Source organism: Schistocerca serialis, chromosome 2 (assembly GCF_023864345.2).
Source record: "Schistocerca serialis cubense isolate TAMUIC-IGC-003099 chromosome 2, iqSchSeri2.2, whole genome shotgun sequence".
Lineage (NCBI taxonomy): Eukaryota > Metazoa > Arthropoda > Insecta > Orthoptera > Acrididae > Schistocerca > Schistocerca serialis.
The window spans coordinates 717,055,773-717,082,890 of record NC_064639.1 but is presented as its reverse complement, the minus strand read 5'-3'; the positions used below and the strand labels follow the sequence as shown (position 1 = coordinate 717,082,890).

General features: G+C 39.6%; 1 protein-coding gene across 1 annotated transcript in view; it reads left to right on the top strand.

Annotated features, from left to right (window-relative positions):
• Positions 1-13,845, top strand: part of LOC126456357 (ATP-binding cassette sub-family C member 4-like) — a 246,976-nt gene extending 233,131 nt beyond the window's left edge. Inside the window, exons 21-22 of the mRNA XM_050092111.1 lie at positions 9,807-9,917; positions 13,828-13,845. Coding sequence (XP_049948068.1) covers positions 9,807-9,917; positions 13,828-13,845 — 129 coding nt within the window. The remainder of the gene's footprint in view (positions 1-9,806; positions 9,918-13,827) is intronic.
• Positions 13,846-27,118: the final 13,273 nt, after the last annotated feature.

Below are 27,118 nucleotides of genomic sequence, written 5' to 3'. Positions count from 1 at the left end.
GAAAGACTAAAAGTTTTGAACACTGCGATCACACAGTTCGGCCTTCAAAATGTATGGACCCAGGATGGCAGGATCGTAGTCAAGACGGAAGGAGGGAGGAAAACGGTGACGAACATGTCCGAACTGAAAGACTGAGCGAAATCTCGCGAGACACAAAGTCTCATATTTTACTCTGTCTAATATAAGTTAATTTTTATTCTTTCTTTTCATTTTTTTACGTAAATATTGCTTCGTTATTTCTATATGTACCATAAGTACTCTATTTAAAATCAGTCAATTGTTTCACATAAATATTACTTCTTTAGTTGCCTATCATAAGTGCTCATTTATATTCATATTGTCAGTCAAACGGGAATTAACATTCTCCATTAACAGGAATCTCCTTAAAAACCGCCTTTCTATATCTGTTATTTTCATCTTCGTCACTACCACTACTACTACTACTATCTTTTTCGTAACCACTACTGCCACTTTCCATCTTTCTTTTCGCTCCCTTCTCCGATACCTCCAGCTTGTCTTTCACCTTTAGCCCACAGACGCTTGAGTCAGTCACGACCTTGGACACACCTGTAAATATGTCTTCCCCCGCGAAATCCAGCTTTTGTCCCTCTTCCGGCCAGCAGGTAGACGGAGCGCGCTCGGTCCTACAGGCGGCCACAATGGGACGGACCGGTTCCGGTGGCGGGCTCTTTGTGGCCCACGCGAACGCTCAGTCGCTAACGGCTCACTTCGACGAGTTCTGTGACCTGTTCTGCCAATCGCTGTTCCATATTATCCTCGTCTCTGAAACTTGGTTGAAACCAAACATTTCTTCCGACGCTATCCGAATCACTGGTTACTCTCTCCTAAGGGCAGATCGTGAAACACGACGCGGGGGTGGTGTGGGTGCCTATATTCGCTCTGATCTGAGACCTACTATACTATGCACATCGGATGCAAAGGGCGAAGGAGAAGCAGAGTTCTTGTTTTTCGAAATAAATACATCAAATCAGAAACTGCTAATTGGAGTAATCTATAAACCTCCAAACGTCGGTGCTATGTCCTCCTTTCAGTCTGCCCTGTCCTCGCTCGTGACACTGTATGAACACATAATCATTATGGGCGACACAAACATCGACTTACAGTTAAAATCTCCCTCTGCAGAAAAACTTAGGAGACTGTTCCACTCCAATGATATGAGTTTAACACCGCTGGACCCAACTCATCACACGCCACACAGCCATACACTCATAGATATAATAGCAACAAAGCGACCAGATAAAATAATTCGCGCCAATCAGACATCCGCTCCAGGACTCTCTGCTCATGACGTGATTTTCTTAAATTACTCAGTACATACTACCAAAGAAAAATCTCACCTGGTAACCTACAGAAACCTAAAAAATGTTAACCATGACGCTCTTCAAAAGGATTGCTCAGACATCCCTTGGCATGATATAAGCAATGAACCGACTTTAGACGGAAAAATTCGGGAATTATGTCGCAAAATTATTGCACTGTATGATAAACATGCTCCTCAACGCACTGTCAAGGTAAAGAGAGCTCCCGCTCCGTGGCTCACCACTGCATTACGCCAGTTAATGAATGAACGTGATGCTGCACATAGGGCCTTCAAGCGTAACCCAACTCCCGAGGCGTACGAAGCTTATAGGAAACTCCGAAATAGAACCAAGCAAAGCGTGAGGAATGCCAAAATCAGACATGCCCGCTCTGTCGTATGCGGCATATCAAAACCTGCTGCACTGTGGAAAAAGCTGCGCAGTTTCGGTATAGGGAAGCGAAGATCTGACGCTGTTTATCAAGCGTCTGCAGAAGAATTAAACGATTTCTTCTCAACAGCCGTAAACTGCCACGCAGCGACAAATTACCAGCCCCAAGATATCAATCTCTCGAGAGACAAGTTTTTCCTAAAACATGTCACTACCGGCACAGTACACAAGGCAATTATGAGAATCTCTTCCGAGGCAGTAGGAAATGATGGTGTGGGCATTGGCATGATTAAGAACGTCGTAAACACTATTACTCCAGTTATCACAGACATCTTCAACCTGTCTCTTGTCAGTAGTACATATCCTGCTGAGTGGAAGCAAAGCTTAATTCAACCTATACCCAAGACTGACAACCCTAAGTCGCCAGGTGACTACAGGCCGATCAGCATACTTCCTGCAATATCTAAAGCCCTAGAACACATCGTCCATGAACAGCTGACGGATTACCTCAAAACTCATAACATCCACGACAAATATCAGTCAGGCTTTCGAAAGCACCATAGTACAGCAACTGCATTAATCAAAGTAACTGATGACATTAAACATGCCATGGACAGACGTGAAGCTACCATCCTAACACTGCTTGACTTTAGCAAGGCTTTTGATACAGTTGACTTTGATATATTACTAATTAAAATGAAGCAGCTGAATTTCTCAAACAGCGCAATACACTGGTTCGACAGCTACCTCAAAAACAGAAGTCAACAAGTCATTTGTGGGTCGGAAAAGTCATCATGGAAAAACGTGCGCTCTGGAGTTCCCCAAGGCTCCGTCCTTGGTCCATTACTCTTCTCACTGTACATTAATGGTATTTCTTCAGTGATTCACTCCTGCAACTACCATCTATATGCCGACGACATCCAACTGTACATAAGTGCAAGCCCCAAGAACATTGCTGACGCAGTAGCGAGTATGAACGCAGATCTTTGCTCTGTTTCTCGATGGGCACAGAACCTAGGTCTGAAACTAAACCCCAAGAAATCCCAGGTCATACTTATATCTCATCCAAAGTTAATCAGTCGGTACTTTCGCGAAACAGTCCCTCAAATACTCCTCAATGGTACCCAACTACCATACCAAAAAACAGTAAAAGACCTTGGAATAATCTTGGATGAACACCTAAACTGGGAAGAACAAACAGTCACAGCTTGCCGGAAATCGCTCTCCTCCCTACATGCAATTCAAAAATTTAGAAAAATATTTCCAACCCATGTTAAACAAAAATTAGTCCAAACACTAGTCTTGCCTAATCTTTACTACTGTGATGTAGTTCAACATGGCACAAATAATGAAAATTCGAGATGCCTCGAGCTAGTGATGAATGCTTGTGTTAGATACGTATGCAACATACGGTTGTATGATCATATCAGTCCTTCATACTCCCAGCTAGGTTGGATACGCCCACATAAGGCACGCGATCTCCACACGATGTGCTTACTTCATCGATTTCTTAGCCACTGGTGCCCCCAATACTTATCTTCTCACATTAAACACCTATCATCATTCCACAACCGCAATACCAGATCGGATACGTCTAGCATCTTGGCTGTACCTTTACATAACACAAAATCTTTCTCCGTGTCATTCTCCATCTCAGCCATACGACTATGGAACGCGCTCCCCTGTGATCTGCGTCTTATCCAAAACCACTCAACATTCAAGAGGAAACTTAAGACTTACATATTAGGGACGGTATAGCCACCATTGTTGTGCCCCCCCTCATCTTTTTCTTTCTCCTCTCCATCATAGCTTCGAATTTTACCATTCTATTTCTCTTCCTCTAACCTATCTACCTCTTCTATATCTCTTTCACCCCATTCCATCGTCTTATGTCTCTGCTTGATGAGAATAACTCACAAGCTGCAAGAATATAACGAGAAAATTCCCAACTAGCAATAGGACTGACACTCATAAAAGAAAAATATGTTTACTTTCATATACATAGTCATTATTATTATTATTATTATCATTATTATTATTTTTATTATTCTTGATTGTTATAATTATTTTTTGATTGTTATAATTATCATTGTACTACTTTTATAATCTCTATTTTTTTCTTTAACATTAATACTGTATAACATGTTATATGTCCTAATTTTCTGTAGACACTGAAATTTGTTGAATCTGAGTATGCCTGGTTAGGTGTAAGAGAGGGCCTGAAGGCCCTAATCTTGCCAGGTAAAATAAATGCATAAATAAATAAATAAATAAATAAAACAATGGATCAGGAAATACGCCGGGCTGGGAGACTTATTTGCCAGTGGAATTGATAGTGAAATGGAACGGGGCGGGACAGGCAGCCAGAAAGTGAATGGTAGGTGGATTAGGCAAGTTTTATTCATGGATAGAAGGGGAATAGGAAAAAAAATCCAGGAACAACGTGAATGTGTATTACTAAATACCATATTGCTTCGAAAACTCTAGAGGAGGCATACATCCAGCAATGCATGTCGACGATGGTGATTATGATGATGATGATGATGATGGTGATTATGATGATGATGATGATGGTGATGATGATGATGACCGCCTGTGTAGGAAATTTAACACATCAGTGAATGAAGACGGAATGTCTCTTCCAGCTGCACGTACAGCAGTCCTTAACTGAAACTGAGTCCATGGCTGCGATGAATTGCTCAAATGATTTAATGCTGCCTGCAACTGTCATTTTTTCTTTGTTCGTCGACAGACTGCACAGTTTATGTCTTATCAGTCTTAGACGCTTATCAAGTGCCTTTACAAAAAAATCGTGGCTGGCACAAGTCTCTGTACCTCTGTACATTTGTACAGCGTCCAACGTCGTTGTGTATGTGAGTGCAGTTGATACCAGTAACACCGTCAGTATGGGTGCATGTCACAGTTTTTAAAATTGCATGTGTTTCACGTACCACAGCACTCAGCATGTATGTTATGACCGCAAAATGGTACACTGATACAGTATTGTGTGGTCACAACCTGTATATTGACTCCAATGACACTAGAAGTACATGTAATTTTAATACTGTGACGTGCGCCTGTACTGACGGTGTTAGTGATATTAAATATGTGTAAACTACGATACTTGCACTCACAAGCACAATGAGGGTGGAAGGCATACAAATCTACGCACTTTTGTGGCGCAATGTGCGTCATGAATTTTTGTAGAGATGCTTGATAATGATCTAAGATTGATAAGACCGAAACTGTGCAGTCGTACAAAGAATAAACAGAAAACGACATATGTGGGTGGCATATACAAATATCATTTAGGCATCCGTTCTTTTTTAGGCGAGAAGCGTACGGAATCAACATTCACAACCATCAAAACTGTATGACACCGTCTATTTAGAACTTGTAAAAATTAATGCACAATCAGAATATTCAGCAGGGGTACCACATAATGTTGTTTAATGTCTGTACGAATACCAGTGTAAACGCACTCTCCAGCACTCTAAATATGTGCTGGAGTCATTTCAGACAAAAACACCTTAAAAAAGAAGTTGACTGTCTATACAGGCTGAAGCACAGTTAATGCCATGAATTTGCACAGTGGAATGTGCGTTATACTAGAAATATAGATATTTTAGTACACATATGTCTACAAATTAAGTACAAGCAAGAAAATTGCGAATTTAATTTATTGTAGAGGTTGTCTAGTCACAAAAAGGATATTTTTGTAATTTGTATACACTATTAGGTGTTCAATTAAGTGTTCAAAGATTTATCGTTGTGGTTGGATTAACCAGTGAACTTTTCACCACACGAAGTTTCGAACTCTTTCAAACACATTCTACATGTCTACAGATCACTGTGAAGTGGTCCCACTGTACCCGCTATTACGTTTCATTCTTGTATAGAGAGCGGGAAGAATGCTTAAACGCCTCTAGCCTGCTATAAGTAGTCTGAGCTTGTCTTCGTGATTCTCGTAGGAACGTACTTTATAGGTTAGAAATTTAATGACATTATGCGTTAGACGTTAAGAAGGTAGCTTGAAAACCTTCTCACCTTTTTTGCTGAGCTTCTTAATTCTTCCACCTCGACCTATTCCGTTTCCCCTACAAGTTAGAATCAATCATTAAGTCTTCTCGGGTTATCTTTTTTTTTTTTTGGTCATCATTCTACTGACTGGTTTGATGCGGCCCGGCACGAATTCCTTTCCTGTGCTAACCTCTTCATCTCAGAGTAGCAATTGCAACCTACGTCCTCAATTATTTGCTTGACGTATTCCAATCTCTGTCTTCCTCTACAGTTTTTGCCCTCTACAGCTCCCTCTAGTACCATGGAAGTCATTCCCTCATGTCTTAGCAGATGTCCTATCATCCTGTCCCTTCTCCTTATCAGTGTTTTCCACATATTCCCTTCCTCTCCGTTTCTGCGTAGAACCTCCTCATTCCTTACCTTATCAGTCCACCTAATTTTCAACATTCGTCTATAGCACCACATCTCAAATGCTTCGATTCTCTTCTGTTCCGGTTTTCCCACAGTCCATGTTTCACTACCATACAATGCTGTACTCCAGACGTACATCCTCAGAAATTTCTTCCTCAAATTAAGGCCGGTATTTGATATTAGTAGACTTCTCTTGGCCAGAAATGCCTTTTTTGCCATAGCGAGTCTGCTTTTGATGTCCTCCTTGCTCCGCCCGTCATTGGTCATTTTACTGCCTAGGTAGCAGAATTCCTTAACTTCACTGACTTCGTGACCATCAATCCTGATGTAAAGTTTCTCGCTGTTCTCATTTCTACTACTTCTCGTTACCTTCGTCTTTCTCCGATTTACTCTCAAACCATACTGTGTACTCATTAGACTGTTAATTCCGTTCAGCAGATCATTTAATTCTTCTTCACTTTCACTCAGGATAGTAATGTCATCAGCGAATCGTATCATTGATATCCTTTCACCTTGTATTTTAATTCCACTCCTGAACCTTTCTTTTATTTCCATCATTGCTTCCTCGATGTACAGATTGAAGAGTAGGGGCGAAAGGCTACAGCCTTGTCTTACAACCTTCTTAATACGAGCACTTCGTTCTTGATCGTCCACTCTTATTATTCCCTCTTGGTTGTTGTACATATTGTATATGACCCGTCTCTCCCTATAGCTTACCCCTACTTTTTTCGGAATCTCGAACAGCTTGCACCATTTTATATTGTCGAACGCTTTTTCCAAGTCGACAAATCCTATGAAAGTGTCTTGATTTTTCTTTAGCCTTGCTTCCATTATTAGCCGTAACGTCAGAATTGCCTCTCTCGTCCCTTTACTTTTCCTAAAGCCGAACTGATCGTCACCTAGCGCATTCTCAATTTTCTTTTCCATTCTTCTGTATATTATTCTTGTAAGCAGCTTCGATGCATGAGCTGTTAAGTTGATTGTGCGATAATTCTCGCACTTGTCAGCTCTTGACGTCTTCGGAATTGTGTGGATGATGCTTTTCCGAAAGTCAGATGGTATATCGCCAGACTCATATATTCTACACACCAACGTGAATAGTCGTTTTGTTGCCACTTCCCCCAATGATTTTAGAAATTCTGATGGAATGTTATCTATCCCTTCTGACTTATTTGACCGTAAGTCCTCCAAAGCTCTTTTAAATTCCGATTCTAATACTGGATCCCCTATCTCTTCTAAATCGACTCCTGTTTCTTCTTCTATCACATCAGACAAATCTTCACCCTCATAGAGGCTTTCAATGTATTCTTTCCACCTATCTGCTCTCTCCTCTGCATTTAACAGTGGAATTCCCGTTGCACTCTTAATGTTACCACCGTTGCTTTTAATGTCACCAAAGGTTGTTTTGACTTTCCTGTATGCTGAGTCTGTCCTTCCGACAATCATATCTTTTTCGATGCCTTCACGTTTTTCGTGCAGCCATTTCGTCTTAGCTTCCCTGCACTTCCTATTTATTTCATTCCTCAGCAACTTGTGTTTCTGTATTCCTGATTTTCCCGGAACATGTTTGTACTTCCTCCTTTCATCAATCAACTGAAGTATTTCTTCTGCTACCAATGGCTTCTTCGCAGCTACCTTCTTTATACCTATGTTTTCCTTCGAAATTTCTGTGATGGCCCTTTTTAGAGATTTCCATTCCTCTTCAACTGTACTGCCTACTGCGCTATTCCTTATTGCTGTATCTATAGCGTTAGAGAACTTCAAACGTATCTCGTCATTCCTTAGTACTTCCGTATCCCACTTCTTTGTGTATTGATTGTTCCTGACTAATGTCTTGAACTTCAGCCTACTCTTCATCACTACTATATTGTGATCTGAGGCTATATCTGCTCCTGGGTACGCCTTACAATCCAGTATCTGATATTGGAATCACTGTCTGACCATTATGTAATCTAATTGAAATCTTCCCGTATCTCCCGACCTTTTCCAAGTATACCTCCTCCTCTTGTGATTCTTGAACAGGGTATTCGCTATTACTAGCTGAAACTTGTTACAGAACTCAATTAGTCTTTCTCCTCGTGTTATCAGCCAAGGCAAAACGTTGTTCTGCGGCAACGTTTCGACATGTTTTCTACTCGTGAGTTTCAGGTTAAGGAACCTGAAGATGACGTGAAGCAAACTTGTCAAAACGTTGCTGCAGAACGACACCTTGATTTGACTGATGACCTGACAAGACTTCAGCATCGAAATTCGCCGGGAAAGCCTGCATACCCTAAAAGGTAGAATCATTTTTAATTTGTGGATTAACATTTACAATTCTCTAGTTTAATTATTCAACCGTTTGAGAAGGCGCTGTACATGTCGCTTTCATGGTGACCTCTGATACAGAAATCGAAATGAACTGGATCTATTACACTCATAATCCAACGAGCAGGACTGTTTTACCTCTTAGCTACAGACAGAAATGAGAAAACCAGAAATGAGAAAAACGACCCCGGTATAATTCGAGAGACTACCTTTAGAGTCTTCAGATTTAATAATATTGTTTCCTTTTACTGTTGCTTTCACTTTGCCTTTTTGATTGGTTGAAAATATGTTTTATGTGGCAAAAACAGTAAGATACGTACTGTATGTTTGTGCGAGAGACATGAGTATCGTGTCATTCACATGATTCTAATTTGTTATTTCTGTCTTGTTATCTAAGTATTGTGGAAATTGGAACACTAATTTGACACTGTAATATAGCTTATGTTAGGATAGTTAGATGTATAAAGTGCAAAATCTGCTCGTTTCGTTAGATTCGTTGTTTACGTGTAGTCACAGGAATACTCTTACCAGCAGCTCCTCAAAGCGTGGAAGGTAGCGACGTTTTTGACAGTTCATACACATATATACTCTTCAGTTGTTACAGGTAGTGTATTATTTTTATGTAAATAGACAAGTATATATGTAAAGGATACCAACCATAAAACTGACAAATAGTATCTCCAATGTCTTCCATCACGAATTCAACATAACACTAACAGAATCGTATATTTCGATTTAAACAAAAGATGTAGTACCCGCGATATCAAATTTCCGAAACCCCAAGGAAGCACATTACTCCCAATCTTTCGTCAAATATGTAAATAACTGCTAGGAGTCCTCACAATGTGCTTTACGCGGCTCCAATCAGCGTCGAGTCATTTTGAGTGCGGTTCCCGTGGTTTACCGAAACCTTTTCAGGCGATTTTCCGGATCGCTTCCTTCAATGTGGCCGACTGCTCTCCAAAGCTTTTTACAAATGGGCCAGTGGCTTGTCTCCTCTGGCCTCGGTATCCATCCTTTATCCTGGCAGTTTAGCGGTAACCAATAGTTTTATGTGGAATCTCAAACAAGGTGTAGCTCCACCGCATATACCAAGCATTTTCAGGAGTGCAAGTCACGCTAATTGCCAGAGAAGACCGGAGAAACGACTAGGAATGAAGACAGATTTTACGATATATATGCGGGCATATACTGCGCAGTCAAGTAACACAATTAAAACTTACAATTTTACAATTATATTTATGTATTTTTGTACATGGACCAGTGGTACTCTGAGTGTATATTAGTTTTTATATGCGTCGTGTTAAGCAAAGTATCTACATAAATCTCCAGCAGTACAGCAACGATTTCTTTTTCCAGGAATATGACCATCCTCATATTCTGCTGAAAAACCCTAATGGATTCCTGACAAAACTAGTGGAGGAGACGGGTCAGGCAATGGCAGAACAATTAAGGAATGTAGCAAAACAGGTGAGTACTCTTTAAGCTAAATTTTAACATTGTAACACATAACGTTGATGGATTTAGAACTAATAAATTACTTTCTCATTTTTCCAGAGCTATGAGGAGTTACATGGGTTAAAAAAAGAACAAATCACGAAGCTATGATCATTGAAGGGAATACGTTCTACGTGCTTATCTGACAACTCCTTTTTACTTGTTCTCTTTTATATTTTAATGCGTATGAAAGAATATAAATACCAGCCACTAAATATTTATTACTTTACGTACTATAGTTACACAAAGCGCGTTGTGTTACGAATAGTTAGTTGGCAGCTGTGTTACATTTACAAGCAATTTTAGAACTTAGTTGATAGGCAGACAACTGTTTCCTGTATGTTTCGTAGAGATCCGCCAACAATTTTGAAATCCTTGTCAGCTCTCTCAAATTGTTACATCTCAGTCAAAGAACTAGATTTCATCTACCTGTATCAGATTTAATTTTTGTTACTTTGTTTGGAGGGACCTTTCTAAGAGACATGAGGACACCATAAATATTTCTCAGGTTTAAATTTTTTCTGAGAAATATATACATTTCTTTTACCTTCAATTCTCCGGTTACCGTTCATTTATGTACTTTAGCAAAACAAGGGAGACAAATTTTGACACCATTACGATCTAGCTACTAGGAGAAACAACATGCCACGAAAAATAAAAGCAAATGAAATCAAGAAGTGTAGAATGTTTTATGAACAATGAAGAATGCTTTGTATGATTATCGATCTTGAAGAGAAAACTGTTGAAATAAATTTTTTATGAATGATGTTTCAATTTATTGAACATTTCTAACTCAAAACAAGATTTAAAGACCGGAAATTTACTTAACTGGTAGCGTTGCCTAAAAGGTGATAAATACGTGAGCATGAGTTGGAATTACAGGATTATAATCTGTATTTTCTGAACTTATATAGAAGACTATTGCGTGCTTGAGCATCACTCTTTTATCTTATTTGATGAAGAAAGAAGACAAAACCTTCACAGCATAGCGTCGTAATTCTGTGCACAAGAATTTTGGACATTAATCAGCTATCATGTCATTGCTTGATGTGAATCTTATCAGTTTAAATTCATAGTCAAAGACATGATACGTAACTGAGAAACAGTGAAAAAGAATCGAATAAAAATATATATGCTCATACAGTTGCAGGAGGGACATAATAATATAATATAATATAACATAATAATATAATATAATATAATATAATCGCTTGGTCTTTATTTTCATTTGTTTTCTGAGAACATTCCAGATTTCTTGAGAACACCGTAAAAAAACATTAAAAGAATCCTAAAAATTGTTAGTATTTCACGCTACAAAATAACCTCGAACCCTAAAAATTACTCTTTAAATGCCGGCCGTTGTGGCCGAGCGGTTCTAGGCGCTACAGTCTGGTACCGCGCGACCTCTACGGTCGCAGGTTCGAATCCTGCCTCGGGCATGGATGTGTGTGATGTCCTTAGGTTAGTTAGTTTTAAGTAGTTCTAAGTTCTATGGGACTGATGACCATAGCAGTTAAGTCCCATAGTGCTCAGAGCCATTTGAACCATTTTTTTTCCTCTTAAGTATTCTTAAATCAACGTAAGTATTCATCAGTACAGCTATGTGAAATACAATATTCGGTCATTCACTTATTCCTTTTTTAGAGAACATCAAGAAGATTCCAAAACATTCAAGGTCATTGCAAAACATTCATAAATATTCGAGAGAGTTAAAGAAAACTCTGAAACTTTCTAAACGTTCCCGAACATTCGAATACACAAGACTGAATCGATGTTCTTGACTGCTCATGAAAGTAGCACCAAATGACGTCATTTGAAAGAAAGCATAGTACGCTTCCTTAGTACACAGAAACGTTTTGATTCCGGATTGTCTTTAATCATGTAATGAAAAAATTCATGGGGAGACGCTTTCGATGGTGCTAATCGAATTTTTACACTCGGCTAATACATTCCTGGTATTTCTCTAATGATTTCTTGGCGCTGTAAAACTACGACAGTTGATCTATTTTGCCACTGTCAATGTGTTTGTGTTTGTTGTATTCTCTAGTGGGATCATAACGGAATGCTTCACCTGCGATACTGTAATCTCTACTTCTGCTGATTTGCACTCCTCGTGTCCTAATTTTTCATTCATGCGACTCAGACAGCTGTCTTTCACTAACTTCACTCATTTAACTTTACTTATTTCATCCTGTTTCCTCATCAACTTCTATATATCTGCTTGCTGAGTGTCTTGCTCGACCCTCTCCCCAAATTTCATATTGTTGCACCATCTGTTAAGTTTTCTTTCAATGTATTCATTCTATTCTGTTATGAAGCTAAACGTGTATCTTGCTCCTCACTTGTGTAATTTCTTTGTTTTTCTTTCTACGACCTTCTTTTCAGTTCACCACTGGCAAGATCTCAACCCCTTTTACGTTTTGACGTCGTGTTAATTTTACTTAACCCTCTGATATCAATACATTGTTCATTACCTTAAGCAAACCGAGTGAGGTGGAGCAGTGGTTAGCACATTGGACTCGCATTCGGGAGGACTACGGTTCAAACCCGAGTCCGGCCATCCTGATTTAGGTTTAAGCGATTTCACTAAATCGCTTCAGGCGATTGCCTGGATGTTTCCTTTGAAAGGGCACGGTCGACTTCCTTCCCCATCCTTCCCTAACCCGATGGGACCGATAACCTCGCTGTTTGGTCCGCTCCGCCAAATCAACCAACCAACCAACCTTAAGCAATTCACTTTAACTTATTTCACTTTCTATAACTTTCACCTTTCCTTGATTCACTCTAATCAGTTTCTACGGTATAATGAGAGATGGGTTTCGCCATTGTCCATCAACCAGAATATTATGACCATCTACCTAACAGCCGGTAGTCGTATGGAAGCAGTGAAACCTTGGTAGGTTGCTGGAGGGAATTAGCACAACATCTGCACGCCCAACTCACCTGGTTCCTGTAAATTCCGGGGAGGGAGTGATGAGCACTGACGCCATGTTCAATCACATCCCAGATGTGTTCGATCGGGTGCAGATCTAGCAAGTTAGAGGGCCAGCACATCAATTGGGACTCGCCGCTGCGTTCCTCGAACCACTCCAGCACACTCCTGGCCTTGTGACATGGCACAATATCTAGTTTAAAAATGCCACTGCTGTCGGGAAACGTGGTCGCCATGAAGGTGTGTATGTGGTCTGCAACTACTGTACTGTATTCCTTGGCCATCAAGGTGCGTTGCACGTGCGCTACTGGACGCGTGGATGGCCACGTGGAAGTTATCCAGAGCATAATGGAATTGCAGTCAGCTTTTCTTCATATTCCCATGGAAGACGACAGATTCGGGCCCTCCCATCTGCATGCTGAAGGGGTCGGGATTCATCAGACCATAAAAAACTCTGCCACTCCGCCAGCTTCCAGTCGCGATGGTGATATGCCCATTTCAGTCATAGTTGCCGTGATCGTGGTGTTAATATTGGCTCATGCATGAGTCGTCGGCTGCGGAGGCCTATTGTTGGAAGTGTTCGGTGTACTGTGCGTTCAGACACACACGTACTCTGCCCAGAATCAAAGTCTGATGTTAGTTCGCTGCCTGTCCTGTTTTATCAGTCTGCCCAGGCTATGACGACCGACATGTGTAATGAGGGGTGGCCGCCCAATCCCACGACATCTGGACGTGGTTTCACCTTAGTTTCGCCACGGGTTAAAGACACTCACCACAGCACTCTTCAAACATCCCACAAGACATACAGTTTCAGAAATGTTCGTGCCGAGCCTCCAGGCCATCACACTCTCTCTTCGGTCAAACTCAGGCAGATCGCGCGTCTTCCCCAATGTACACACGCACAGCACGCTAACCGATACTACGTGCACCGTGCGTGTGTCTGACTAGCAGTCATTCCTCAACAGGTGATGCTGCTGTGTACTCTTCCGACCTGGAACGTGTCCCGCTACAGTAGGTAATGGAACATCTGAGAACATTCTAGAACAACGTGGTACTTTCTGAAAAATTTTTGCACATTCTGAGTTATCATACGAACAGAATAAGGGGGGAAAATTTTTAGGGCCATTCAAAAATAAACGTGACACAGGCCGTAAAATCAAAACCGTTGGACGGTTCATAATACCATTGCCTACGGAAGACAGTGTGGTTCCTGTAAGAGCACCGAGGCACCGAACTCGCTGCCAGAACGACTTAGACGCACACTCACGACCAAGGGAGCTCGTCCACGTTTTACCGCCTACTGCACTCACAGGGGGAGGCCGCCAATTGTGAAATTCAGATTCGATTCATACTGTGCATAATAAAAGCTTATGGCAAGAGGTGTAATGTGGCAAAGCACCAAGATGCACTTCTCAGCCCTTGTCGAGAAAATCGACAGTTAAAAGAAACCGTTGCGGTGAAATACTCTCGACGATTAATAATTTTCTACAGCGTCGTGGCCCAGCGGTAAGCGCTGGGGTTCGTAATCCGAAGATCGCTGGATCGAATCTCGCGCCATGCAATTTTTTTTTATTATTAGTTTTTTGTAATTCAAATATATATATATATATATATATATATATATATATATATATATATATATATATATAAAAATTATTAATGAATTGCTTATGCATGTTGGTGAAGGCGGATCGCTCTCCAATTGTACCGCCTCCATTTTTCCTTTTTTTTTTTAACAGGGTGTACCAAAGCTCTCCCGTCCGCACTGATTTTCGACAATGTTATAAGTTGCGCTAGGGACCGCATCTACGTACTTTCGAAGTTAGCAGGCAACTACGCTGTTATGCGGCGGCTCGTTTCGGCCCATTCAACATCTGTCATTCAAGTGTAACGAGCGAGTAACGGAGTTTTTATTTCATACCTGCCACAGCAAATTTGTGTTCGTGGGGTCTCTATTCTAATTCGAACGTTTGACTTACGCTATACGTATTCGTTTCGGAATATCGTTTCTACGTCTTCCGTTAACTATACGTGGTTAACATTATGAAGACAATTAATAACATTTGTGAAATACAACTTTGTTTGCGGAAAACATAATGATGTTCGAAGTCGCCAGTTTTTCCACGACAAACGACTTTCAACAACTTATTATATGCATAATTGTTGCAACTGGTTTGAATTATAAAAACCAAGTACTAAAAAAAAAAAAGGTTGCATAGCGCGAGATTCGATCCGGCGACCTTCGGATTACGAACCCGATCGCTAATTATTAATCGTAGAGAGTATTTCACCGCAATGGTTTCTTTTAACTGTCGATTTTCTCGACAACGGCTGAGAAGTGCATCTTGGTGCTTTGCCACATTACACCTCTGGCCATGAGCTTTTATTATGCGCAGTATGAATCGAATCTGAATTTCACAATTGGCGGCCTCCCCTTGTCAGTCGAGGTGAAAACAGAGGAATGGAAGGTCTAAAAGAAGAGCAAAGGGGTGTAATAACTCCAGCGGAAAGAGTGCGGGAAACGGAAATCCATCGAAGAATGGCACAAGTGTACTGAGAACACTGAATGTTCGTAGCAATAGCGTGTTTCACTGTTTTCTGGAAATTGTGTTAAGTGGTTAACTGAGTCATTTTATGCTCGTAACATACTTTTCCCCTCATGAATTTCAGTACTTAGAAAAAACTTAAAACAAACTCAGATAATTTAAAAGCCAACTAAATCGGTCCATTTGAGTCGTACAATACTTGTACGTCCCCGGCTAGCACGCTGCTCCTACAGTCGTAAAGATCATTCACAGTGATATCTTGTTTTGAAATTCACTTTTCGAATAATGGGTTACAAATGGACTGTAGTACCACATTCTACAAAAGCATGTACAAAAACTCCTGAAAAATTGTTTCTGAGAGTTCCACAAAATGAGAAGATGCGCAAAATGTGGTTGCAACTGTTCTTGGAGATCGAAACGAGATAATGGTCAGTACGTGTGTTTTTTCTGTGAGGATAATTCTGATGTAAGTAAAAATTCCAGCAATCAACATTCAGCACCACATATGACTACGTAGTATGTACTAAGTTTACCAATGAACAGAATAAGAAGAAAATCATTTTGACATTGCAAATTTTCTAGTCTATGCAAGTACGTTGAGGTAAGAAAAGCCATACCTCCTAATATTGTGTCGGACATCCTTTTGCCCGGAGTAGTTCAACAACTCGACGTAACATGAACTCAAAAAGTCGTTGGACGTTCCTTGCAGAAATACTGAGCCATGCTGCCTTATAGCCGTCCATAATTGCGAAAGTGTTGCCGGTGCAGGATTTTGTACATGGACTGACGTCTCGATTATGTCCCATAAAGATTGCATGGGATTCAAGTAGGGCGATCTGGGTGGCCAAATCATTCGCTCGCATTGTCCAGAGTATTCTTCAAACCAGTCTTGAAGAATTGTTGCCCGGTGACATGGCGCGCTGTCATCCATAAAAATTCCCGCTTTGTTTGCAAACATGAAGTCCACGAACGGCTGCAAATGTTTTCTAAGTTGATGAACATAACCAGAGGACTCATTCCATTCCATGTAAAAACAAAGCCCACAGCATTTTGGAGCTGTTAGCAAAGTACTCGCACCGGTCGTCTGCTGCCATAGCCCATTAACGCCAGATTTCGCCTTACTATCCTAACGGATACGTTCATCGTTGCATCCCCACAAAGATTTCTGGGGTTATTTCACGGAATGTTGCTTGTCTGCTAGCACTGACAACTCTACACGAACGCCGCTGCTCTCAGTCGTTAACCCTAGCATTACCAACGTATTTTTTGTTACATGTAATACCAACGGGGGGGCCTCAAAGGCCCATAAAGAAACCACAATTTATTTTATCATAAATCAAGTTTATTTACTTCTGATACCTCTAATAACAATTCAAAATGCTTCGAAATTGTTTTTGTATACTGGATAATAAAAGATGTTATTATAATAGGAATAAAATGAACAAAACACGAGATTCAGTTTATATATTTTTTGGAATAATGTTTCAAAATAGTGTTTTCTTATAAAAACGCGTTTTTTAATTCGATACACTACATGAAGCAAACATAATTTACTGTCTCATTCTGCAACGCATTTTTCACACAACACTGTCTTCCTGCAGTGTTTCCCACAGACGTGTTTGTGGCACTGCGAGCAGGTAACAGTTGACTTTCCCAGCTTGTTGTACTTGATCTTTTTAGATGCAGCTTCTTGGCAGCATAGGTGGCACCGTCCACGTGTTCCTGGTTCTGCTGTTGAGGATGATGGTTCTACAGAGCAGCTGAGCTTCCGTTGTGTGATGCTTTCCATTGCCATTATTACTGGCTTCTGAAGTCCATACAAATTTTGTGCCCGTTTATCTACTTGAGATCTTATTAGTTCGAGACCTAAGTTAGTGATAAAAACTCTTCTGCGGTTTAGCAAATTCTTTTTCCAATTCGGAAAGTTGAGGAGGAAGAGTGAATATGCATTTATTGCTGCTATGTCAATGAGTGTGTAGAAGAGGGACAAAGGCCATCTTCTTGTTCCTCTCTTTGTGCTGTAGTGTCTTGCCATCTGGTCTATGGTGTCCACGCCTCCCTTTGTAGAATTATAAAAAATATTTATGTTAGTCTTTTTTGAGTCTTAATTCAACACCCCTTCTGAGTGATAAGTTGAAAGCATCAACAGCAGTCGTTTTGGCTTCTCGCGGACTAGCGTTGATGCAAGAGTAACTGGTGGCCTCTGTGTCTGAGGGTCAGTATAAGCAAAGATGGAAGAGTGTAAACTGCGGCCATTTGTAGTCTTCAGCTCTTCAGGTATGTGTCGTCCGTTAGACTGTAGGGTGCCAACAAGTGTGAGGTGAAAATCATTCCATAGAGTCTCAGCAAGCTCCACTGAAGTATAGTACCGATCTGTGGTAACATTACGGCCTGATTTTTCAATAGGTTTTATTAGTCTCTTTACAATTTCCATCGGTCCATTTGAATGCTGTGTATTTCCTGACTTGCCTGTATAGATGTCCATGCTGATCACATATCTAGTCTCAGAATCAGACAGCATTAGAATTAGAATGCCGTATTTTCCAGGTTTTTCTTTTAGAAACACCATGAATGGACAGCGACCACGGAACAAAGACAACATCTCATCCACTGTTGTATGTAGACCAGGAATGAAATACAATGGAAGTGAAGAATTGAAGCTTTCAAAAATTTCCCTCATTGGAGCAAACTTGTCAGTCTGGCGACGAATTTCTCTTGTGTTCTTATCATCAAACCTCAATATTTTAGTCAATTCGAAAAATCGGGTCCGACTCATTGATCCATAGTACACTTGTCGGCCCTGAAGCAAAGACCATAAATCTTGAACAGGTATTATTGTCATGATTTGAACCCATGATTAGCAAGAGTCCTATATAACAAAATAACTCATCTTCATCTGTGTGCTGAATACCTAGTCGAGAAGCCTCTTCATTTGAGTGTAGTTTTATTACATTCATAATTTGAGGTGTAAAAAAGAGCTCTATAGCCTCTTTCGGAGACGCAATTCTTCCTTGTTGTCCTAGCCCCATTCTTTCTCGCACTATATTTTGTACAGAACGCCGATATTGTCGAGATGGCTTCGTAATATACTCTCGTCCACTTTTTGCAATGAATTTATCACATTCCGTATCATTATCATTTGGTGGATTGGCTTCAACCTCATCTTCATTCTCAGACCATGAATCAGTTCTAATTTCTTCCACATCATCATCCACTTCACTTTCCTCTAAATCTGATTCGTTCAAAACTTCTTCTAGCACTCTATCAATGGAACTATCACGTAAACGATGTCTACTCATGTTGCTGGTTCAACAGCAGCAGAAACACTGAAAATAACAATGGTCCGCTTCATAATAATATGTCTGAAGGCAACAATGCCAAAATTCGTTTCATGGTAAGAATTTGAAACGAGAGACTCAACCTCGTAAATCTTTCCTTGCTATTACCAACGGGTGGGCTTCTAAGGCCCACAGAGAATTAAATCAAGTAAATGAATTTTAATTACATTTTTATTCCGAAATTCTGTAATGACTCAATAGTACATTCAATAACGAACAATTACCTTTGCTTTCAAGTTCATATATCAAAGGGTGTGGATACAACATAGAAAAACTGAGTCAGTGGGCCTACGAGGCCCCCCCGTTGGTAATGCTAGGGTTAAGTGTATCGGCCACTGCTTTGTCCTTGGTGAGAGGTAATGCCTGAAATTTATCGTTCTCGGCACTCTCTTGACACTGTGGGTATCGGAATACTGAATTACCCAAGGATTGCAGTAATGGAATGCCCAATGCGTCTAGCTCCAACTTCCGTTCCACTTTGAAACTCTGTTAAATCCCGTCGTGCGGCCTTAATCAAGTGGGACACCTTTGCACATGAGTTATTTGAGTACAAATTGCCCTTTTATACCCATTGTACGCTATATTTCCGTCACCTGTATATATGCATATCGTTACCCCATGACTTTTGTCACCTCAAGGTAAATTAAGGACAACCGTTGATGTCCAAATGGTCTAGTCAGTTCCACCTCGTGCGCCGACTGAACACGTAATTGTTTACTCGTCACCTCCGCCGCAGCGTCGCCTGTGTTTGGGAGTTTATAACTTCAGTGATGTTTGAGCTATTGTTTGTGTGACATGGTCGTTGTCTCGTTTGACCTTCGTTGTGTGTGTGTGAGAGCGGCCTAGTCAACTCCTGTTGTTCCTGATGTCGTCTAAGCGAGTTCCACTAAAGGTACTGTGAGTTTTTCATTTGATCAACGTGTAATGTGCAGTCCAGATCCTTAGTAATCCATGACTGGTTAGTTGATATTTCTCATGTTACCTTGGACCAGGTGCTTATCGCCTATTGTGACAATGAGATTTATGTGTTAGTTGAGCTATTCGTAGATGCCCTTCAAGTAGGCAGGTTCCTATTAAAATATAGAATAAGGTTCCGTTCAGACATAGAGATTGTCCCCTTTTGAACAATTACAAATGACTGTGCTTAAACTGACACACAATATTTTGTTAGCGCAACGCAATCTGACTTTCAATAATCCCTACAAATGAATGGGCCCTGACTAACAGTAAACTATACCTTTCACAAATCACTTACCTCACAAAAATCTTCGCTACTCAAGCTACTGCAATACAGCGAGCGCCACTACTGCCAGCTAAATAAAAGATTCAAACTACTGAAGGCACTAACTACTGATAGGGATAGTTAGCAAATGAAAGATATTAATAGAGAACAAACAATGTATTTACCTTAATAGTCATAATATATATAGCAGTTCATGACAAATTACAAAACTCCGCCATCTCTCTCCCCACATCCACCACTGCTGGCGGCTCACCTCCAACTGTGCAATGCTACGCGCTGTTCACATCCAGCTGCCGCTGCCCAACACTACAATGGCAGACAACAATGCAAACTAGACACAGACTGCACACAGCACAGCCAGTGATTTTCATACAGAGGTGGCGTTACCAATAAAAAAACCTAAACAGCCTACTTACATAGCCCCCATGCTCCCCACAAAAAATTTTACAAATTGTTTTGGACAGTGGCCAATAATGATTTGAAAAAATTTTTTGTAATTACAATAACAAAGAAATCAAATGCACACACTTATTGATACAATGTTGGTCAAAAGCTAAAATTTTCTCACAGTCCATAAAGACAGTCCTTATCGTTCATCACAGTAAAATAGCAGTGTTTTTCTCAAAGTCTGAGCAGTAGAAGAAAATGCACACGGAAGTAGTGGATTTCCATGCAGTCTTGAAGAAGTAGTGTTGTCCTTCCTAAGGAAAGACAGTGTTGACTCTTGACATGCAGACAGGTAATGGGCCACAACGGAGCAAACCCACAGCAGAGTCAGTCGAAATTTTGAAGAGTAATGGTAGGTAGGTCATCACAGAGCAGACCCACTGTAGTCCTGGTAGAGATTACGGTATTGGTGGGCCACCAGAGGCGCAGACCCACTGTAGTCCTTGTAGAAATAATGGTATTGGTGGGCCATCAAAGATGCAGACCTACTGTAGTCCTTGTAGAGACGGCCAGCAGCCATCTGTTGTGACTGTGCAGGTGCACAATCACCATCGAAGAGTCTTGCGGAGAATATAGCAAGTCCATAAACCACCACTTGTCCACTCACAAAAAATTTGTTTGACATGTCCTTAGAACCAGCAATGCTGTTATCCAGTCCCTTGCTGAATTAGTAACACACGTCCAAACACTAACAGTCCCAACTTCTCACATATTGTCCATATACTATGACCAACAGAAATGTGTGCAGTGAAATGTAACTAACAAGTTGCTTAATTTGATGAACTGGTGTCAATTACAATTTTATAACATGAGAATACAATAACAAAGGTACAGAAAACATCATTAAAAACGTAATAATACAGATAACATTTGTAGTAAAACAGGTGTTACAAAAGAATAGAAATAGACATATACGTGAGTGTTACAGGAATTATGACATGAGTACATACATAAAAGATCAGAATAACTTTCGAAACACCAACTTCACACACGAACATTAAGACAGAACAGAATAAATAATGTATAAACATCTTTACAAAGAAAATAACATAGTATTTGAAAAATTGTACAACATAAATCTTATTAGCTAAACACATAAAGACAGGAAAAAGACAAATACACAAGGGTACATAAACATATAGCGGAATAATACAAAAGGAAAGGACAGGGTTTGTTGTACTGCAGTATTTTGCAAACAAAACTTTCTTTACTTCTTGGATATCTCCCTTCATTCATCATTATTCCCAAAAAGTCCTATCTATACCTCTTTTCTGTATTCTAACCATATTTCTTTCAAAATAATTATGGCTCATTGTACAATACTCATTTTGGCCCAAATCGTTTTCATATAACTTCTCAATGCATTCTTTCCCTATTCTCCATAGTTAGGTTCTTATATAGTCTACCCCCTCTTAAGCTAACTTAAATCTACTGAGCTCAGATGCTAAACTAAGGGATAAGGCAATGCAGCAGCACAAAACAATTAACACAAACAGCAATGATCAAAAATACAAAGTGTGAAGCAAGCAGCATAAATTACAACTAATATAAGGCAATGAGCAGCAAACAATAAAAATAAATCATTAGTAAAACTGGCTTAACAGAATAATACAAAGTCAAATTCAGTAACACTATGCCTGGCAAACAGCAGTAACTTATACCTAAACATGACATAGCTCAAGCAGAAAAAATATTACAGTAAAAACAACAATGCAGATAAGGGAAATGTATATTCACATCTTAATGTCTATGTAATTAAAGTGGTGCACCACAAGAAGTTATTCTACCAAAAAAGTTACCAAGTACTTGAAAAGAAAATTATGAGTGCAGTTCCTGTGAAGGAAAATGTCATTTTGTGCTCCCTCATTTTTTTGAAAAAATTATTTATTATTTACTCGATCTGTAGACAGAAAATATTTATATTAGTACATCTATAAAATTTTATTTTAACCAATGCTGCAGTGCAGCTAGAAACTAGATATCAAATGAAATAAGCAACTATGTACAAAGTAAAGCATAAGAACATCATTCAGTAGTCATTAGGCATTTCATAAGTTAGTAGAAAAATCTCTCAACTAGAGAGACAGTAGTCATAATCAGGTGTATAGACATAAAAATATTTCTTGTCATTTCATTAGGCATTTCAGTAAATCATAAATTAAGAGCTCCACAGTGTAATCATATGTTATCAAGTTCGACCGTGTCGTTTTTCCGATGCTTTCTACAAAGGAACGTCAATAGTGGGGATAATGGCCTCCCTTTTTTTTTCTACCACCTAATGGCTTTTTCTCAAGGGGGCTGGCACACCTGGCCGCTCAGAACGAATTACGTGCAGGTGGTCACTTAACTTTCTTACGGAAATATTTACGACAGCAGTTTCCGCTACAGTGGCAGTCTCATATAAAAAATTTCAGAGGTCGAGAATTTGCGTTGCAAATGTGTAGATACAAAATCTTATGAATATAACAGTGTCCAAAAAGTTTTTGTCGGCATTGTGATACATTCACGCATTTACACACATTTCATAACTCTTAAAGTACGATTCTTGGTTTCCAACAACCTTTTCCACAAATCAGAGTCCCTAAACACTACTCATTGTTCCTTACCTCATTATACATATACATATTCATCGACACTTCTTCAATATTTCATCATGAGAAATTGTTGTTGTTGTGGTCTTCAGTCCTGAGACTGGTTTGATGCAGCTCTCCATGCTACTCTATCCTGTGCAAGCTGCTTCATCTCCCAGTACCTACTGCAACCTACATCCTTCTGAATCTGCTTAGTGTATTCATCTCTTGGTCTCCCTCTACGATTTTTACCCTCCACGCTGCCCTCCAATACTAAATTGGTGATCCCTTGATGCCTCAGAACATGTCCTACCAACCGATCCCTTCTTCTGGTCAAGTTGTGCCACAAACTTCTCTTCTCCCCAATCCTATTCAATACTTCCTCATTAGTTATGTGATCTACCCATCTAATCTTCAGCATTCTTCTGTAGCACCACATTTCGAAAGCTTCTATTCTCTTCTTGTCCAAACTATTTATCGTCCATGTTTCACTTCCATACATGGCTACACTCCATACGAATACTTTCAGAAATGACTTCCTGACACTTAAATCAATACTGGATGTTAACAAATTTCTCTTCTTCAGAAACGCTTTCCTTGCCATTGCCAGCCTACATTTTATATCCTCTCTACTTCGACCATCATCAGTTATTTTGCTCCCCAAATAGCAAAACTCCTTTACTACTTTAAGTGCCTCATTTCCTAATCTAATTCCCTCAGCATCACCCGACTTAATTAGACTACATTCCATTATCCTTGTTTTGCTTTTGTTGATGTTCATCTTATATCCTCCTTTCAAGACACTGTCCATTCCATTCAACTGCTCTTCCAAGTCCTTTGCTGTCTCTGACAGAATTACAATGTCATCGGCGAACCTCAAAGTTTTTATTTCTTCTCCATGAATTTTAATACCTACCCCGAATTTTTCTTTTGTTTCCTTTACTGCTTGCTCAATATACAGATTGAACAACATCGGGGAGAGGCTACAACCCTGTCTTACTCCCTTCCCAACCACTGCTTCCCTTTCATGTCCCTCGACTCTTATAACTGCCATCTGGTTTCTGTACAAATTGTAAATAGACTTTCGCTCCCTGTATTTTACCCCTGCCACCTTCAGAATTTGAAAGAGAGTATTCCAGTCAACATTGTCAAAAGCTTTCTCTAAGTCTACAAATGCTAGAAACGTAGGTTTGCCTTTCCTTAATCTTTCTTCTAAGATAAGTCGTAAGGTCAGTATTGCCTCACGTGTTCCAGTGTTTCTACGGAATCCAAACTGATCTTCCCCGAGGTTGGCTTCTACTAGTTTTTCCATTCGTCTGTAAAGAATTCGTGTTAGTATTTTGCAGCTGTGACTTATTAAGCTGATAGTTCGGTAATTTTCACATCTGTCAACACCTGCTTTCTTTGGGATTGGAATTATTATATTCTTCTTGAAGTCTGAGGGTATTTCGCCTGTTTCATACATCTTGCTCACCAGATGGTAGAGTTTTGTCAGGACTGGCTCTCCCACGGCCGTCAGTAGTTCCAATGGAATATTGTCTACTCCGGGGGCCTTGTTTTGACTCAGGTCTTTCAGTGCTCTGTCAAACTCTTCACGCAGTATCGTATCTCCCATTTCATCTTCATCTACATCCTCTTCCATTTCCATACTATTGTCCTCAAGTACCTCGCCCTTGTATAGACCCTCTATATACTCCTTCCACCTTTCTGCTTTCCCTTCTTTGCTTAGAACTGGGTTTCCATCTGAGCTCTTGATATTCATACAAGTCGTTCTCTTATCTCCAAAGGTCTCTTTAATTTTCCTGTAGGCGGTATCTATCTTACCCCTAGTGAGATAGGCCTCTACATCCTTACATTTGTCCTCTAGCCATCCCTGCTTAGCCATTTTGCACTTCCTGTCGATCTCATTTTTGAGACGTTTGTATTCCTTTTTGCCTGTTTCACTTACTGCATTTTTATACTTTCTCCTTTCATCAATTAAATTCAATATTTCTTCTGTTACCCATGGATTTCTACTAGCCCTCGTCTTTTTACCTACTTGATCCTCTGCTGCCTTCACTACTTCATCCCTCAAAGCTACCCATTCTTCTTCTACTGTATTTATTTCCCCCATTCCTGTCAATTGCTCCCTTATGCTCTCCCTGAATCTCTGTACAACCTCTGGTTCTTTTAGTTTATCCAGGTCCCATCTCCTTAAATTCCCACCTTTTTGCAGTTTCTTCAGTTTTAATCTACAGGTCATAACCAATAGATTGTGGTCAGAGTCCACATCTGCCCCTGGAAATGTCTTACAATTTAAAACCTGGTTCCTAAATCTCTGTCTTACCATTATATAATCTATCTGATACCTTTTAGTATCTCCAGGGTTCTTCCATGTATACAACCTTCTTTTATGATTCTTAAACCAAGTGTTAGTTATGATTATGTTGTGCTCTGTGCAAAATTCTACCAGGCGGCTTCCTCTTTCATTTCTGTCCCCCAATCCATATTCACCTACTATGTTTCCTTCTCTCCCTTTTCCTACACTCGAATTCCAGTCACCCATGACTATTAAATTTTCGTCTCCCTTCACAATCTGAATAATTTCTTTTATTTCATCATACATTTCTTCAATTTCTTCGTCATCTGCAGAGCTAGTTGGCATATAAACTTGTACTACTGTAGTAGGTGTGGGCTTCGTATCTATCTTGGCCACAATAATGCGTTCACTATGCTGTTTGTAGTAGCTTACCCGCATTCCTATTTTCCTATTTTCATGAGAAATACATAGTATAATAAACATTCCTCAACAACATAATACACATCATCGTCGTAATAATAACATCATAACACCTCAGTCAAATCTCAAAATCGTCATAGCTTTTTGCAATAATTTCAAACCCTGAAAAATATTCTCTGCTCATTTCAATAATGTCATCTACCTCAAACATACTTTAAAAATCATGATCTCATACCAAATATATCATTCAAAGCTCTCATAATATCACAATGGTTCCGAAGAAATATGAACAGTTAACAAAGTACAGACAAAATACAATTTCATAAGTGTGAAGTTACCCAACTGTGTAACTGCGTAAACATGTGTCACTGATGTAGTAAAATAAATGTTTGTCTCTCTCAGTTAAACGATCAGATAGCTGTGAAATTTACATGTTAGGGAAATATGGTACCGATGTGTAAAGTTGTATAAGCAAATACCATATTAGCTAGGGCTCCTTGTGCTTGCCAAACACATGGTACACAAAGTAGGCGTGTACCCCCCTGAGGATTAATGTAATTATACCCTCAGGTGTTACAGATTACACCAATGGAATGAAATATATCACGGAAAACTTTCTTTGTAATTCAAAAATCTTTAAAAATAAATGTTTTAATTATAAAATTAATCACTCAAATACGTGTACTGTAGCGCTAAATGTGCGTCTTCCTGTAAGATAATTTTGTGGAAGTGTCGTAATTATCGTCCTTCGAAAGCTAAGTTCTGCAAAAGTCAATGTACTTACCTCATGATAAACAAAAGTGAAATGCTTTGTGTATAGATATCGTAGTTATTACGCTTATTGTTGTGATAAAGAAAGTACTGTACTGTAACGTATTGTTGTGCTACGGAAAACCCTGTCTCATTGTAGCTATACCACAAAAGTTACTACTAAAACATGTTTTTCTTTCCAGAAGAATTCAGAAAAACTGTGCAGATATAAAACAGATACACCGCAAAAGCAACATTGTAAATTGTCACTCATTAGTAGCGTCGTGATAAAACCGTGTAGTTGTCACATAAACTAACCACTGTGTCGTCTGGTATCTCACAGAAAGTACTTTAAATCCAGAATGTATTTTCAAGTAAACCAAAATGTTGCATTAAAATCTCATTAGCAGTACCAGTATGTGTCCTAAGTACGTAAACCTGATAGTCGTTACGTAATCGTGCAACTAACAAGCAAGAATATACAAATACAACACTGTGTCTGTTCACTATAACAATGCATTCGTAATTTCTGTTTAAAAATGTTCCCTAGGTTCTAGACTGGATATTTAACTTCAAACATTGTTGCATGGTAACAGTTTCTAAGTCTGACAATGCATACTAGAAATGTG